Source organism: Podarcis tiliguerta (assembly GCF_965153285.1).
Source record: "Podarcis tiliguerta genome assembly, chromosome: 5".
NCBI classification, from domain to species: domain Eukaryota; kingdom Metazoa; phylum Chordata; class Lepidosauria; order Squamata; family Lacertidae; genus Podarcis; species Podarcis tiliguerta.
The window spans coordinates 44,603,924-44,619,521 of record NC_139538.1 but is presented as its reverse complement, the minus strand read 5'-3'; the positions used below and the strand labels follow the sequence as shown (position 1 = coordinate 44,619,521).

The following is a 15,598-nucleotide window of genomic DNA, read 5'->3' as shown; positions in this document are numbered from 1 at the left end:
GGTGAGGTAGCCGGGAGGTCCGGACTCTGCAGATGTCTCACAGGGTCCTAACAACTCTGAAGCCAGTCTTGAGGCCTGGGCCTCATATGGTCTTTTCTTCAAATAACCTGGCCCTATACTATTTAGAACTTAAGAGTTAAATACCTTCAAATTGGGGCCTAAAATGTAAAGGTAGCCAACAAATACCTAACCCCAACTAGCTGCATTCTGCATCAATTAAAATTTCCACGCCATGTATAAAGGCAGCTTCATGTAAAGCACATTGCAATAGGCTAGACTGGATGTATTTGAGCTTGTAGCTTGATGTGTTTTATTTCAGCAGTTAAATTTGATTCCTGGAGGCAGACTTTTTTTTTTACCCGCACTGTGTCAGATAATTGATAGGGTGGAGTAAGGCAAGAAACCATCACACACCTTTGTCAGGACTTGTTTAGGAAAAATGTTTTGGGGAAAAGAACATACGTGTTTGGGGGGCGTGGGGTAAAAGACATTAAATACAAGTCAAATTCAGCATTCTCTGAGGATCAGTCTGAGAAACACCATACTGCTGAAGGAGTGCTTTATTCAAGGACTTGTGGGACAACATCTGGGATCTGGGTAGAAAGCAAACAATAAGGATTACGAACAGAAGCACTTCAGGTATGTAACACAAGACAAGGAAACACTCAGAAGGGTGCCCTTTTGTACTATAATTCTATCAGATTATTTGGTTGTAAAAAAGGGGGAAAGTGTGGAGAGATAATTCTCAGGCAAAATATGGGCCAAAATAGCTTCTTATTCTATATTAAGAAGTCTAGTAATTATGCTGTAGAGACTGAGTATTGAGACAGTTTGGTTATGGGGAAAATAAGTTTACAATTGGCACTGAAAGAAAAGCTATAAGTATACAACTTAATAGCAATACTCTGAAAACAAGCCAAAATAAGCATTTCCTCTCACATCTGGGTCCATGTGGTCCAGTCTTGTAGATATTTACTTGAAAGTCAATTTTATAAGACTTACTTCCTAGTAAGCATACAAAAGCATTGCAGCCTTATTAGATAGCCATTCACAAGATTATGGTTATAGCTGTAGATGGGTATGGTATGTCAGAACCCTGGAAGAAAGACTGACTAATGCATTTTTCAAGACAGAGGGACTGCATAACCATCATTACAAAAATGTACTTATTGTGTGCTAGTTCTGTGGACGATGTGTGTGGATCCTGTTTTTTGGGTACACTGAACTGTATCTCTCAAAAAATGCTTGCAGTTCCTTTGCAGAAAGGAATTTTGTGTTGACTGAAAAATAACAATAGATTCAAGCCAGCTTCATCAGCAAGGAGTATATTATCAGGAATCACTGAACTCCTTTGTATTCCTGTATATAATTAAGTACCTAATCTTGAGTTATGGAGTTAATTAGCATCATTATGAAAAGGGTGTTTTGTGGGTCATTATTAATTCTTTGCATGGTGTTATTTTATTATTCAATTGTCTATTTTGCTCATCTCTGCTACTACTTTGGTTTCAAACCTGGACTGTGGGCTTTCAGGTCCGTCCGTCCCCCATCTGCAAAATAGTATTTAAATATGTTTATCAACACTGATAAAGCCTTTGCTAGATTCTACCATAGAGGCAAACTTTTCAGAAATCTTCTGAAGTCAAATGCTGAATTAGTCTCCTGGAAAATATAGGAGTAAAGAACATGATTAAAAATTAAGCAGCTCTGAAGAGCATTGTGACTTTTATGGTGTTTCAATAGTGGCTGAAAGGGCCCAGAATTAATTTCCTCTACCTATGGGATAACATTCCCTTCTTCTGAAGGGCATGACTGAAAAGAGAACATCAGAAGAGACCATCTCGGGTTAGGGAGCTGAAAGAAATATTGAGGAAGTGGAACGCACCATTTTACTTCCATCCACAAATTCTACAAAATTACTGTATAAATATACCCTCAGGGCAAGTTAGCTGTTGGCTTCCGGCATTTTAAAAATCTTGCTTTCTTCTGCAGTGTGTAGTACAGATCACTTCACTGAGCTGGCTGGGTGTGTTGTACCGAACATATTCCTTATCCTAAGGACATTTGTTTCCTAGAGGCATGCATGACACATCTTGCTTGATCCTGCTCCCTACTTGTGGTGCATATATCAAAATGCAACTAATCTAAGGGTGCTTCCACTTAACCTGCCTACTGAACATTCATCCTGATTTGTTTGCTGGGAGATCAGATGGCTGATGCCTCAAACTAAGTGTTTTTCCAGCTTTGCAGTGCATTTCCTTGTCACGCTCCATATAACAAAAAAGTCTAGTTTGGAGGGGTGTTTTTTTAAAAGTTTGTTGCACAAGACCTCTGAATCAACTAAAATTGTGGCACCTTGATGCCACTAAGTGACTGAATCTCACCTCAAGATGCCAACAACATGGAAGTGCCCAGTGTTAACAGGGCAGGAACTGTGGTTATGGTTTGTTTAGAAGCATGGACCAGATTCCCCCATATCCTTTTCCGGCCTCTGAAGATTCTATCTTGAGCGGCCTATTCCAAGCTGCTTAACTTTCGGGTTTTTTAAAGCTGAGTTCTAAATGCCTGACCAAATGAAGACTTTCTGTGCTCCTGCTCAAGTGCTTTAATACATCACTGGGAGGGCAGGAAGAGTCTGAAAGAAATCTAACTTCCCTTCGCCTTGGGCCATCTGCATGATGAGCGTGAGAAGTAGCTGAAGGGACCACACAGCCATTGCTGGTTCTGTGCCGGGGTTCACTGGTAGGTGGGTGGAATGGCAGGAGCTGGCACAAACTGAATCATACAAGTGGCTCAATGGGAGAGCATATGTGTTGCGTGCAGAAGGTCACAGGTTCAGTCCCTGGCATCTCCAGGTGGGGCCAGGAAAGACTCTTACTTGAAACCCCAGCAAGCACCACGCAGCATAGACATACTACAGCAGGATCTGACCAGTTTAATGTAGCATGAATATACTCTGAGAAGCAATCACTATTTGAAATTGGGGAGGCCTTTCCCTTTTGGGCTGCTGGGGTTTTTCACCATCCCACTAATGGACATTATGCCTCAGTGCTTAAGTCCTTTGGCCATGTTTTCTCATTGAACCAACGCCCAAGACATCTAGAGAAAGCCACACAGACTACCCCAGTATTGCTAAATACACCAACTGGCAGCAGCTGAAGATGGCAGAGATTGCACACAAAGCATAAGCTCTACCTGTGAGCTATGCTCCTTCCCTAAATTGCTCCTTCATTACCGCAGTATCAACCTTGCTGTTCATGCTTGCATTTTGCAAGCAATCACTTGCTTTGGATATAATTATATCACAAGTCCATTAACAATTATTTCTATTTGAAGAACTCTTATCAAGATAAAACGATAATTTCCCTTCTTTTAGATCTTATGCCTATTTCAGATAGCTCCTGCTGTATTTTTTTGCTCAATAGTTTTTCATAGTTTATTTTTGTTTTATACTATGCCCTGATGCTATAAAAACACCAGTATTAGTAAGAATACTTAATCAGCAAAACCATCTTAAAAGAATAATGTTCTGCTCTGGTTTAGTTATAATTGTGAATACCTAGAATTAACATAATTTAACTTTTGTGTTATGCCACACTCCCCATGGCAGCCATTTTGTGTTATGCCACGCCTCCTCTTCCTCCATAGCAGCTATTTTTGTCTAGTGCCCCCAGCACTCTCTGAGAATTTGAAATGTGTCCACTGCTCACTGCAGGAAAGTCAGAGCTAGAATGTCCCCAACAGATTGCTGTGCAGCTACTCCTGGAAGACTTCCAAATTTCACTTATGATCCTTAAATCAGCTCCTTGGGCAAATGCAACATTTTCAGTGGCAGGATATAGAATAGTTTTTCTTTTGAATTCCCTCTCCTTTGATGTCTTATCACATGATGGGCATCCATGTGAAACACCAAAAGCAAATGTGCCAGCCTGCTTCATTTCTAGTCACTGAGATAATCATCTATGTACCCCAGAGGATGGAACAAAAGGAAAAGAAAGGCTTGCTAGACTTCAAATACCTGCTGTCGTCTTAGATATTTGAAGGAGTGGTACACAGGATTCCAAAGCAGTGGCTAGGCTACTATAGTAGCTTAGCTGTGAAAGGTAAATTTGATTGATAAGTGATATCAGCAGTGCTGGAAGATCACACAAGCCAACTGGAGCAGTTTCAGTGGCTAAAGTTGCTGTTCAAATCTGGGAGACTATAGAACAAAGGGGTAATTAATGGACGGACCTGATTTTGTCCTGCTATTGGTGTGCTACCAAAGTTTCCTGTGGCTGCTGTAGGGGGGTTGTTTCTGTTAGCAGACTTGTCCACACCAGAGCAAAAAGTAGACCCCACCCCAATGTTGTCCTGGACCTTTCCCCCTTTAAATGTGGACTTTTTCAATCCTAGCGATTTTGGACTTTCCAAGGATTAGAAGACCCTGCATTTAAAGGGGGAAAGGTCCAGGACAACCCTGGATAGGGTGGACATTACCAGGGAGAAAGGCAAATCCACATTTTCACTAGTGTGGACAAGCTATATGTGTATATATGAATTCTAAGTGTTTGTATGAGAATGTTGATGTTTTATATGAATTTCTAATGGTATAGTGTATTTATTTTTATATATTTAAATGTATGTCTTTTGGAGACCTTGATAACAAATGAGTCACAAACATAATAAATACTATTTATTTGTGTGTTTTAACATTGATAATCTGTACTTTCATAAAATATATCAAGGTGGCTTATAGCATATAAAATACAATAAGAGATTTCTTTTTTTTTTTTTAGTAGATTGACTAAACAAAGCAAAACCTTTTTCTATATTTCAAAAAGTGAAAATCCAGACACAAAAGTTGTTTTTTTGGCCAAAGTTGTTGAGCTTTTTCTAGTTTTGTCCAAGGCTATTGAGCTATTAAGGAAATTCATCAAAATCTACACTTTTGACATTGGGTACGTCTGGATTTTCCCGGACATTTAAGCAATTTCTGCCTGGACACTATTTCCGACCACTGAATCCTGGCTGTGTCTGAAAAATTCCGGACGTATGGCAACCCTAGTTTAAATAGTGTGAAATGACAGCCTTAGGATTTGATTGCTGTGACCCAGGGGCCAGTTGAAGAATAATTTAAAGGACGGTAAGACTGCATTGTGTCTTTCCTGGGATTACTGAGCATTCATCACCAGACAAATGCCATAGAATAAGTCACAGATGGGAAACCTGTGGCCCTCTACATATTGAACTACCACCATCCCTGAACATTAGCCATGCTGGCTTGGGCTGATGGGAGCTGGAGTTCAAAACATCTGAAGGGCCACACTTTCCCTGTCTGAGTTAGAGAGTATGCTTCTCAAATAGCTTTGAGTCCTATTGCCTTGAGTTTTGTTGTTAAATTTCTTGGCAGCTTTAAAATACTTGGAAATGTCCTCTTTGGACCTCTGTGGCAGGAGACTAGAGGGAGGGGTCACAATTTTTCTGTTCACAGCAGGCATGACCAGATGCCGTCTGAAGTTTACTTAATTGCATTTTAATCCTTTATGTCATGTACGGCAAGGCTCTGTGAACCTGTGGTCCTCCAGATGGTGTTGGACTGCAATTCCCACTGGCCTCAGCCAGCGTGGCCCAATGGTCATGGTTAATGAGAGTTGCAGTCCAGCAATATCAGGAAGGCCACAAGCTGCCAACCCTCCTCTAATGAGCTCAGATAAATGTTTGTGGTTCTTCTCCTCGCCACCATTCTAACTTCACAACAAACCAGTGAGGTAGTTTGGGCCGAGAGACTGTGACTGGCCCAAGGCCTTCATGGCCATGTTTTGCTGGTTGAGGTAAATGACACAATGGCTCCCCCTTCCATGTTCAGAAGCTGACTGGCTTGGCAGTTGAATTGTTCATCAACACTCTCAACAGGAGAGCATAGCATCCCCTATTGCACCTGGTGGTTGCAACAAGCTGGTTGTGTTTGTGTGTGCTTGCAAGCCCATGTGGCACACATAGCTTTGATCTCCATCAGAGGGGAACGGCCAGAGGTGTGGCTAGGGGAGCTGTTGCCTTTGCCTGCCAGTCTGTGCTGCCTGAGGTGATTCCCTAATGTACGGCCAGCCTTGCTCATGACAACAGAGTGGGGATTTGATCTTCAGGTGTGGTTTGACACCCTCACCTCTACTCCACACTGACTGCTCTCCCAAATCCTGAAAGCCAAGGTCGAGCAAAAGAAAGGAACATGCAAAAGAAACTTTAGCAAAACAACAAAGGCTGAGAGAGTGAGGCCAAGATGCCACCTCAAGCCAAAATCTTCTCATAGACTGGGTTGGGTTTGGCTCCAGGGCTCCATTGTTCCACCCGCCTAAGCTCATCTTTCAAGCATCTTCCTTCAGTGTTGGAGCTTGTTCATCATGCGCGCCAATTATGACTCTGCCCGTGATTCATGGTTTAAGGTGCTGTGGGTTTGCTGAAGCGCCTCAGGCATCCATTATCCTGAGGAAGAGGGCACAGCAGTGAAGAAAGAGATTCGGGTGGATTTAGACAAACAATTAGGATGGATTTACCCTGAGATGAGACTCACTTCATGTGCAAATATTTTCCTCCACCCGAATCAGTATTTGTCTAGGAAAAAGGACACAATATAATCCCATACGGAGCTCAGCGAGTTTTATATTGGATCATGCATACATGCAAGGCTGCTTCTGTAGGCATCTTTTTAGCCAATGTGGCTTGAGAGGAAATTCCTTCTTTAGTGGCAATCAACCAATCACTGAGCATGAGTAAAACCACTTTCAGAGTCATCCCAGAGGCAATTAAACCCTCTTCATGAGTTCACTGAGCCATATGTAGGTGGGCGGAATGAAATTGCACCCACACCATACATTTAAAGCACTTTTACGCCACTTTAACAGTCATAGCTTCTGCAAGGAATAATGGGAACTGTGATTTACCCCCTCGTAGAGTTATAATTCCCAGCACCCAGAGCAAAGTACAGTTCCCAGGATGATTGGGCCAGGGGGAGGCATGTGATTTAAATGTTTCTTACCTCCACAAGTTCAGCAGATGATAGCAGATATGTGCCCACAGGTATAGTAAGTACAAAGGGTTCTGTGGTCCTACAGGACCACTGTTTCCCATCTACTTGAAGGTGCAACAACAGACCTTGTCCCTTCATAAACTACTTTGCTCCCATTTCTTGCCCGTTCTGCACTCCTCTCTTTTTTTATACCCTTCAGCAGAACATATGTTCCACCTTCCTGGCCTCTTTCCCCCCCTAATAGGGAGTCATTGTAGTTTATTAGGGGGAAAGTAACCACTATAATTCAGAAATGTGAACGTTCCTACCTTTTATTGCCAGAGGGGGTGGCAAAAGCTAAACATAATTGCAAGCTAAAATAAAAGATTTATGTTGTTGTTATTTTGCCCTTCTTCTTGTAGGAATTTGGGGTAGTGTGCAACACTGTTAAAATGCAACAATGTAAAAATGTAAAAAAGCTATGTGTCTGAAAACAGGAATCTAGTTGAACAAAGTACACCACCAATACGGCTGGATCCCAAGGACAGTCATATCCCAAAAGTGCAAGCAAACAAATACAGAATGTTTTTACAGGAATATTTTAAATTTTGAGGCCTAGAAACATTTGAAGAATAACGCTGTGAACTACTGTAAATTTGAGCAGGGGGAGATAAACACTGGCTAAATATTCCTGAGCTGCCACTAGATGACACTGTTGCGTCACTGACAAAAGCAGTTGTTTTTAAAAACAAGTTTCTACCTTTCTTCTACTTATTAGACACCTCTCCAGAACTTCAATTAAATAATTGTGAACTTCGGATTTTAAGCATTCTAATACCTTGGATAAATTACTTCAGAGCATTTTATGAGGCAGGGGAGAGGTCAAAGAACACAATACCTTTCTCTTGTGAGAGGAATTTGTTTATCTTAAAAAACAAACAAAAACTAAACTTCTAACTGGCTGAGCACTTTCCAGTTTTTATAAATCGCACATATTCTCATCAAATAGAAAAAAGCCTATGAAGTGGTCCAGAAGGGACTGTGTGAAAGTGTGCAAACTGCACATCTTAAGATGCTTCCTAGCCTAGCATTGGCTGAGGAGGGAGGAAGGGCCTGAGTGGGACCACTACAGCAAAGTAGCCACCGGGGGGGGGGGGTCAGGAATATGCTAACCTTTGCTCTTTCTCTTTGCCTTCATGTAGCAATGATATGGCCGCTGTAACAAAGAAAAACAAGCGGGATGGAACAGAAGTCACAGAGAGACGTAAGTGAAAGCTTTTCTAGGAATAGATGATTCTTTAAATTGATTCCCACAGACATTGCAGAGGTAAAAGTTAGCATGCAATCATTTCACCCTTCAATATCTACGTGGTTCAATGGTCTTCTGACATCATTATATCATTTTTAAAAAGGCTTATACATAATGAAATGTTCATTATGTGGCAAAGGGATCTTAAAATGTGAAGGCCCTTACTGCCTGAGTATTGGGACGGAGGAGTCATCTCAGGGTAACACTTCAAAGAAAAAAGTTTATGTGAATTGGCCCCATGGTTGGGACCAAGTGGAACCTCCCGATTATTTCCCAAATGGAAGTTTTGATATAATAAGCCAACCTTGCAAACCAGGTTAATAGCAGCTTAATACTATATGCCATTTCAGAAGCATTATATTGCCATTTTCAGAGATGGTTTCGGCTAAATATTTCACAGGGTCTCAGGCAATTATCCCTGCTGTATACATCCTTTGAAAAGTTATCTCTCACTATGCCTTCATAAGTATCTCACCTGTAAAAAATCAAGTCCTCAGAATTACCAAGATGGTTTCCATGGGCCAGAAATGAATATTCAAAACAACTTTCAAAAGGAATTTGTTGGTTTGAATTCAAGACTCAAATTCAGCTTAGCAATTTTGAAAAAAAGAGAAGAAGTCGTGGCCACTTACTTATCACCCCCAAACAGGGAGAAAAGTGACCACAGATTTGCATTAAAATTGCCTATGTATAGATGTGATTTTAGAAATAATGCTGTGATTTGAAAGGGAAATGCAACTGATCTCACCACAGTGGGAAATAGTGTGATCAGGTGACCTGTGTACCTGCTCAATTTGCTATCCAGATGCTAATGATTGAGGAGCAGCATCAAGGTTCCTCTGTAAATGAGGACAACCTATCCCATGGATTTATACTTCTCTCTCTCTTTTTTTTTACAGTTATTACAGAAACTGTTACCACCAGACTGACATCTCTTCCCCCAAGTAAGTGGTTGCTATACAGAATTCAGTATACCTGTTTCTGCATGCATGCATCTCAGTTTGCTTTGTTTGTGCTTCTTTGTCAGAAGCCCCTCAAGTGTTTGTGCCACTGAGCTTATAGATCAAAGCACAACAAAAGCACCACCCTACTTATGGTTGCTTTTCTGAAGTTGCCCAAGTTACAGGAAAGACATGGATTAAAAATAGCAAGAGACTTTGTACAGTCTCTCTGTGCATGGGAGTTCACTAGGCCCATAGGCTTGGCTCAGAAGAATATATGGAACAAAATCCAGTTAGATCATATTATTTCTGAGCCAAGGAACATTGCCAGTAGAGGGTTGTTGTTTCTAAATATCAATTGGTCCCATTCTCCCATGGCTTTTGTATGACCTCGGCCCGCATTGTCCGTGATGATGTAACTTCCCTTCACACTATCAGCCTGGAAAAACCTGGGTGGGATGGGATGTGTTGACTAAAACAGCTGTTTGAGTTTGATATCGAGCACCTTTGCTGAGTAACTTTTGGCCAGCCACCCCATCTGTGCTGTGGTTTCTTTACCAGAGTAATTGTAAGGAGTGCTAAGCAGTGATAATAGCTCTTGATCGTACAACTTTTCTGACTAGGGTTCTAGCCTTCCCTTTCTCACCGAAATGTAATTCTCATTTCAGCTAAGTAAATTTAAAGTGGTCTGTTTTCTAGCACTGAAGCTGTGTTGCAAGTATGACACATGTGAGTGTAGGCAGGGAGACCCACCTAGTCAGTTCAAAATTGACCATGCGGCAGCCCTATTCTTGAGAGGAATTAATCCAGTCCACTTTTCCTCAACCTCGTACTCTCTAGTTGTTTTGAATCAGTGTTTTTTTTTTCTGGGGGGATGCAGGGGTACACATACCCCTAAACATTTTGTGAATCTTTGTACTTTTGTCCATTTACTATATTCCCCCCACCCCCGATTTGAACTATAAAATGGTGATTTTCTTGAGTACTCCCTAAACATTTTTTTTTTTTTACAAAAAAAGCACTGTTTTGAACTATAGTTCCCATCAGCCCCAGCATGTTTGGGGAAGGCTACTCTAGTCTTATGTTATTTCTGTGAAATTGATCATCATCATTCTATTATTAAATGCTGCCCATCTGACTCTGTTGCTCCAGCCACTCTGGGCAGCTTCCAGCAAAATATTAAAACTCAATAAAGCATCAAACATGAAAAACTTCCCTGTACAGGGCTGCCTTCAGATGTCTTCTAAAAATCATATGGTTGTTTGACACCATATATGTGAGGCGTGCTCATGTTGTATATGGCCCCACTGAAAGGCCCTATATTATTCCGCAGTCCTCTTTTCCTGCCTTTTCCCACCCACAGAATCTCATGTTGTGTTTACTTTGACAGAAGGAGGCAGTACCAGCAGCCTCAAATCAACAGCCTATAGTGGAGGAGGTGGAGTGGAGAAAAGGACATACACCCACGGCAGCAGTTATGTGACAGCCAGTAAGTGGTTCTCAGACTGAAGGGAAAGGGAAACAACATAAACGAGGAACATAAAAAGGTGTGGGGAGAAAGGGCAGAAGCTTACAATTCAAAAGCGACAAGTGCTTTGTGTATGTGTGGGAGAAGCATTCCTCCTCTGAGCTTTTGTGGAACTACAAGAGGAGGGAAAGAGTCCTTGCCCAGAGATGCCCTTTAAAATCTGGAAGCAGAGTCCTTTTTGTGGTAAATGGTGGCAGTTTATACAACTGGTGGTTTTTTCTTCTTCCAGGAAATATCACCACACAATTATATTTCCTTGCAATCTCCTGTGGTTCTCTGTCTTTTCTTGGCGCTTCTTCTTGGGCTTAGCACATGGGGGTACAGAGGAATCAAATAAAAACAGCTGCAAATAAACATTAGTTTATTGTAGAAACTTATTTGGTTTGCCTTAGAATAGCCTTTCTGCAGAGAACATGGAAGTCATTCATTTGGACAACCAAGGAACTACCCACCCGCTGCCCACTGGAGAACTCCAAATAGGCTGTGCTGCTTCCTTCTGATGAGGCTGACAGCACTGCCATGTTTGAGGGGGCATGGGCAAAGACACCTTCAGGGACCCTCACCCTGGCTACGCCCTTGTCTCCCAACATGCCACCTGGGTTGCTTGTCCTGCCTTCTCCCCCAGTGCTCTGCCAATCTTGTTGCTTTGCCACCTTCTCACCCACCTCCACCGCCCTGGTCACTGCTCTGCTTCCCCTTTCCAGCAGGAAGAAACCCCATTTTCCTTACTAAAGAGGCTCCAGCAATAGCCACCATCTCCATTTCCCATGAGTTCCTCTTTTTCCTGCAGACACCCTGGGGAAATGAAGGTGGCAGCTGTTGCTGGAGCCTCAGCAAGCTCTTCACTGCAGAGGGCACCCTCTGCCATCATTGCTGGCAGTCATTTGAAGACCCCTGGATTGTAGGGCCTTAGAGCCCCAAAGTCCAGCCCGAACAGAACCACTGGAAGGTAGCCTAGACAGGACAGACCTCACACAACTTCATGAAACTTTATAAAACCTTCCAGGTGTAAAGCTCCCCATAGGCCACACACACACCTCCTAGAAGGAGAAGTAATGCCCCTAGTTAATTAACATGGAACACATTAGCGTGTTTTCTTGTAACGGTCCTGATTGAAATGGCTTTTTGCAATTTCCCTAGATACTTTAGGAATCTATATTGAAAGTATGATGCTCACAGCCAGATTAAAAGAGCCAGAGCAGTTTGAGTTAATAAACTCTTGATGTTTCTGTGTCTTAAGTCTGTGTGTTCCAAGTCAGTGTAAAAATTGGAGAGCAGGGCAGAGGAGGGAAGCAAAGGCTTCCTCACAAAAGTTCATTGTTCTTCAAACAGTTTAATGGGGAAGCCACTGAATGACACCAGATTCAGAAGTACAAGCAAATGTATGAGAACAGCCCTCTTTCTGGGATTACAAAGGGTACATTCTCTCTCCATAATTTGGAGCATGGCATTCACCCAGTATTCACATGACTGCATCATGTTAGATCACAGCTATCCCTCTGCTTTTGGAGACCTCAGGAAAATCCAAGGGCAGAAATATATGCAGCAACCAGGACTTTTGACAAACCACATTTTAACCACACTATTCCAAGTAGGATTTGGGTGGGGTTTGATTTAGTTTGGGTGGGGTTTGATTTAAAGGCAAACCTACCTAACTCACAGTTCCAGAAACAATATGCAAACCAAGACACTCTCACGCTTCAAAATCCACACGTCAACAAACTTTGCAGTGTGTAGCAAACCACACAGAATTTGTGTGAAACTGAAATACTCCGTAAAGCCCCTAAGTGACTATATGAGACCCCAAATGTCATTGACTTCTAAAGGCTATGGCTTGTATTCAACGTAACTGTAAGTAACCATCCCAGCAGAAGGATTTATGCTTGTGCCATGGGATTCCCCCCCTCTCTCCTCACACACTCCCTGCACCACCACCCCAAATATGCTCTGGAGGGTTGCGGGAACCCCCCCCAGAAAAGATTCAGGGTGTCTGTGGGAGGAGGAGCAGGGTACAGGCCAGTTGTGTGAGTGTAAACCCTTGAGCTGATGGGGTTGTTACTTAGCGCTATTTTGGATGAAAGCCTGTTGCTGGCTGAATGGAAGATGGAGGGGGTTTATGGCCATGTGTACAAACCAGCCTGATATACAAAGGTTAAATATTTGCTGGTTCCACTTTTGTCTCTGCCTCAGCCCACCCTGGCATTGTTTCCCCCCTTCCCAAAAGTTGCCCAATAGCAAATGTGATCCTCAGGCTGAAAAAGCTTCCTTTTCTAAGTAATAAATATTAAATTAAAGACCGGACTGTCATTTCCATCACAGTCTGGTCGATTGTACATACATTTTAGGAGGTTTTGTTTCATCTGTAGGTGGAAATGCTAGAACGAATACCTCCTCTTCCTCCTACAAGCAAGCCATCACTCCTTCTTCTACTCTTACCAAATCACCAGGCTCAACCTTTGAACGAAAAACCTATTCCACTCGCCATGCAGCATATGAAGGTATCATAGTCTCAAGGAAACTAAGGGGTGCACAGATTATGTTGGCTAATCATGCAACTATCCTAGAAGCCTGCTTCATTTGCACAAACTCTGGCTTACAGGGACCTCACAAATGTGCTCATTCCTTCAGAGAAGCTCGTACCTACTCTGATCTTTCCTGGTCCTAGCTGACCCAATTTATTATTATTATTATTTTTTGGGTGGCTGACCCAATTTTTGATTTTTTTGCTTAACCACTGTCTGTAACCATATTACAAGCCTTGGCTACAGATGGTGTTTGAGGAGGAGAGACCTTAACTACAATCCCATATTCAAATTACACGCTAAGCCACACTTTCGGTTTAGCTGCAGTGCTGTGCTTAAAGGACCAGACAGAAGCAAAGTGGGTGCAAGCTCCTCTCTGGGATCCAACACAATTACGTGGTCTCGGGACACCATGGTTTGGCTTATCGACATGTGAACCTGGCCAGTGTATACTTGCCCTTTACAGTACTTTTGCTACTTTTGACCCTTTTGTTATTCCAATGAGTCACACCCCATTGTCATATCAATTCATGATCCTTTTAGCCTTTTTGGAGTATAGCACTGTAATACATTGTCTAATATAACACTTTCGTCAGCAGTGATAATCCTCTCTCTGCACTTTGCCAAGATCATTTCCTGACTTCTCATGCAGACTAATCCATAGATCTTCTACATATGTCCTTGGGACACCTTTTAATTCCAGAGAAAACTACAGGATACTCTATATACCACGATGTTGATACGTTATACTATTGAAATCCCCCTTTCCATATAACACATGCAGTTAAATTTTAATATGAAATCTTCTTGTTTTTCCCCTGCAGGGAGCTCCAGCGCAAATTCCTCACCAGAGTTTCCAAGAAAAGATTTTGGTACATTTCTGTTATTAATACTATGATGGCCAAATTGAGGACAGGTGCATATTAAATGCCTTATGGTCAGGGAGTTCAAAATGTTGAAAAATCCCTATACTCTTGCACTAGAATGAATTATGGAAATGACTCAGATCTGAGTATATTTCTTAGCTGTCATGTTTCCATCTGGTGCAGAGCTTTGCATTTAGAAAGAAATGGAATCTTTCTAATAGTTCTGGCTTTAGTAGATAAGAAGCTGAAATGCATGTGTCTAATATTTGGGGATAATGTGCAAGTGCCTGATCTACAAAGGTAACGGGCAGCACTCCATCTCTGTTGTGCCAGAGTCCCAGGAAGCTGAAAGGAAGCCCAAGAGCCAGTTACCACTGTACTGCCAGTGCTTCCCATTCCTGGCTGAACTACTACAATACAGATTCAGATCAGATCAGGCCCTAGGAAGCTGGGTGGCATCGGAGGGGGATAAAGAGTGATATAGGATCTCATTCCCCTGTCATTGGAAGCATAAATCATTCTTCCAGTGTTTTCTAAGGATGTGTACACATGCTATACCTGTAAAGCAGGTTATTCAAAGAACCTTCTTTCCCCCAAAGTATTCTGGATTTTTGCCAACCTTCTCATCTTCATCACAGTTTTTCAAAATAAAATTCAAACAATTGCATTTTCCTTGGTTTTCACAGGTTCCTCTGCTACCAGGGGGCGAAGCCAAACTCGAGGTAAGATATAATATACCGTACACTTTGCAGAGATCCAAAGAGTTAATTTAGACATGCCCAAGAGTGGGTGGCGCTGTGGGTAAAAGCCTCAGCGCCTAGGGCTTGCCGATCGAAAGGTTGGCGGTTCGAATCCCCGCGGTGGGGTGCGCTCTCGTTGTTCGGTCCCAGCGCCTGCCAACCTAGCAGTTCGAAAGCACTCCCGGGTGCAAGTAGATAAATAGGGACCGCTTACTAGCGGGAAGGTAAACGGTGTTTCCGTGTGCGGCTCTGGCTCGCCAGAGCAGCGATGTCACGCTGGCCACATGACCTGGAAGTGTCTCCGGACAGCGCTGGCCCCCGGCCTCTTGAGTGAGATGGGCGCACAACCCTAGAGTCTGGCAAGACTGGCCCGTACAGGCAGGGGTACCTTTACCTTTACCTTTAAGAGTGTGTGGGCATGCTAAGTGGTTTTTTGTTTGTTTGTTTTGAAAGCTTTTTTCTTTAAGGCCAAGTCACACAAGTTTTTTAAAAAGTGGTTTGCTATGATGAGGCATGGCAGGTTGCTACTGTGGAAGGCAACACTTTGAAATGTCAGCACATATTATGTAAAAGGAAAATTGGGCTGGTGGGAGGTCTAGGAATGTAAGCAGAGTGCAGTTTTATAAAACTTGCTGTCACCATTGCATTATAATAATAAACTCATAAAAATGATTAGACAAGCCATGGTGTAGGAGAAATTAGTATTC

At 42.4% G+C, this 15,598-nt stretch overlaps 1 protein-coding gene across 1 annotated transcript in view; it reads left to right on the top strand.

Annotated features, from left to right (window-relative positions):
* The first annotated feature begins 433 nt into the window (after positions 1-433).
* COL17A1 (collagen type XVII alpha 1 chain) overlaps positions 434-15,598 on the top strand; it is a 62,726-nt gene continuing 47,561 nt past the window's right edge. Inside the window, exons 1-7 of the mRNA XM_083441613.1 lie at positions 434-639; positions 8,188-8,249; positions 9,194-9,238; positions 10,626-10,724; positions 13,130-13,261; positions 14,110-14,157; positions 14,838-14,873. Coding sequence (XP_083297739.1) covers positions 8,195-8,249; positions 9,194-9,238; positions 10,626-10,724; positions 13,130-13,261; positions 14,110-14,157; positions 14,838-14,873 — 415 coding nt within the window. The 5' untranslated portion in view covers positions 434-639; positions 8,188-8,194. The remainder of the gene's footprint in view (positions 640-8,187; positions 8,250-9,193; positions 9,239-10,625; positions 10,725-13,129; positions 13,262-14,109; positions 14,158-14,837; positions 14,874-15,598) is intronic.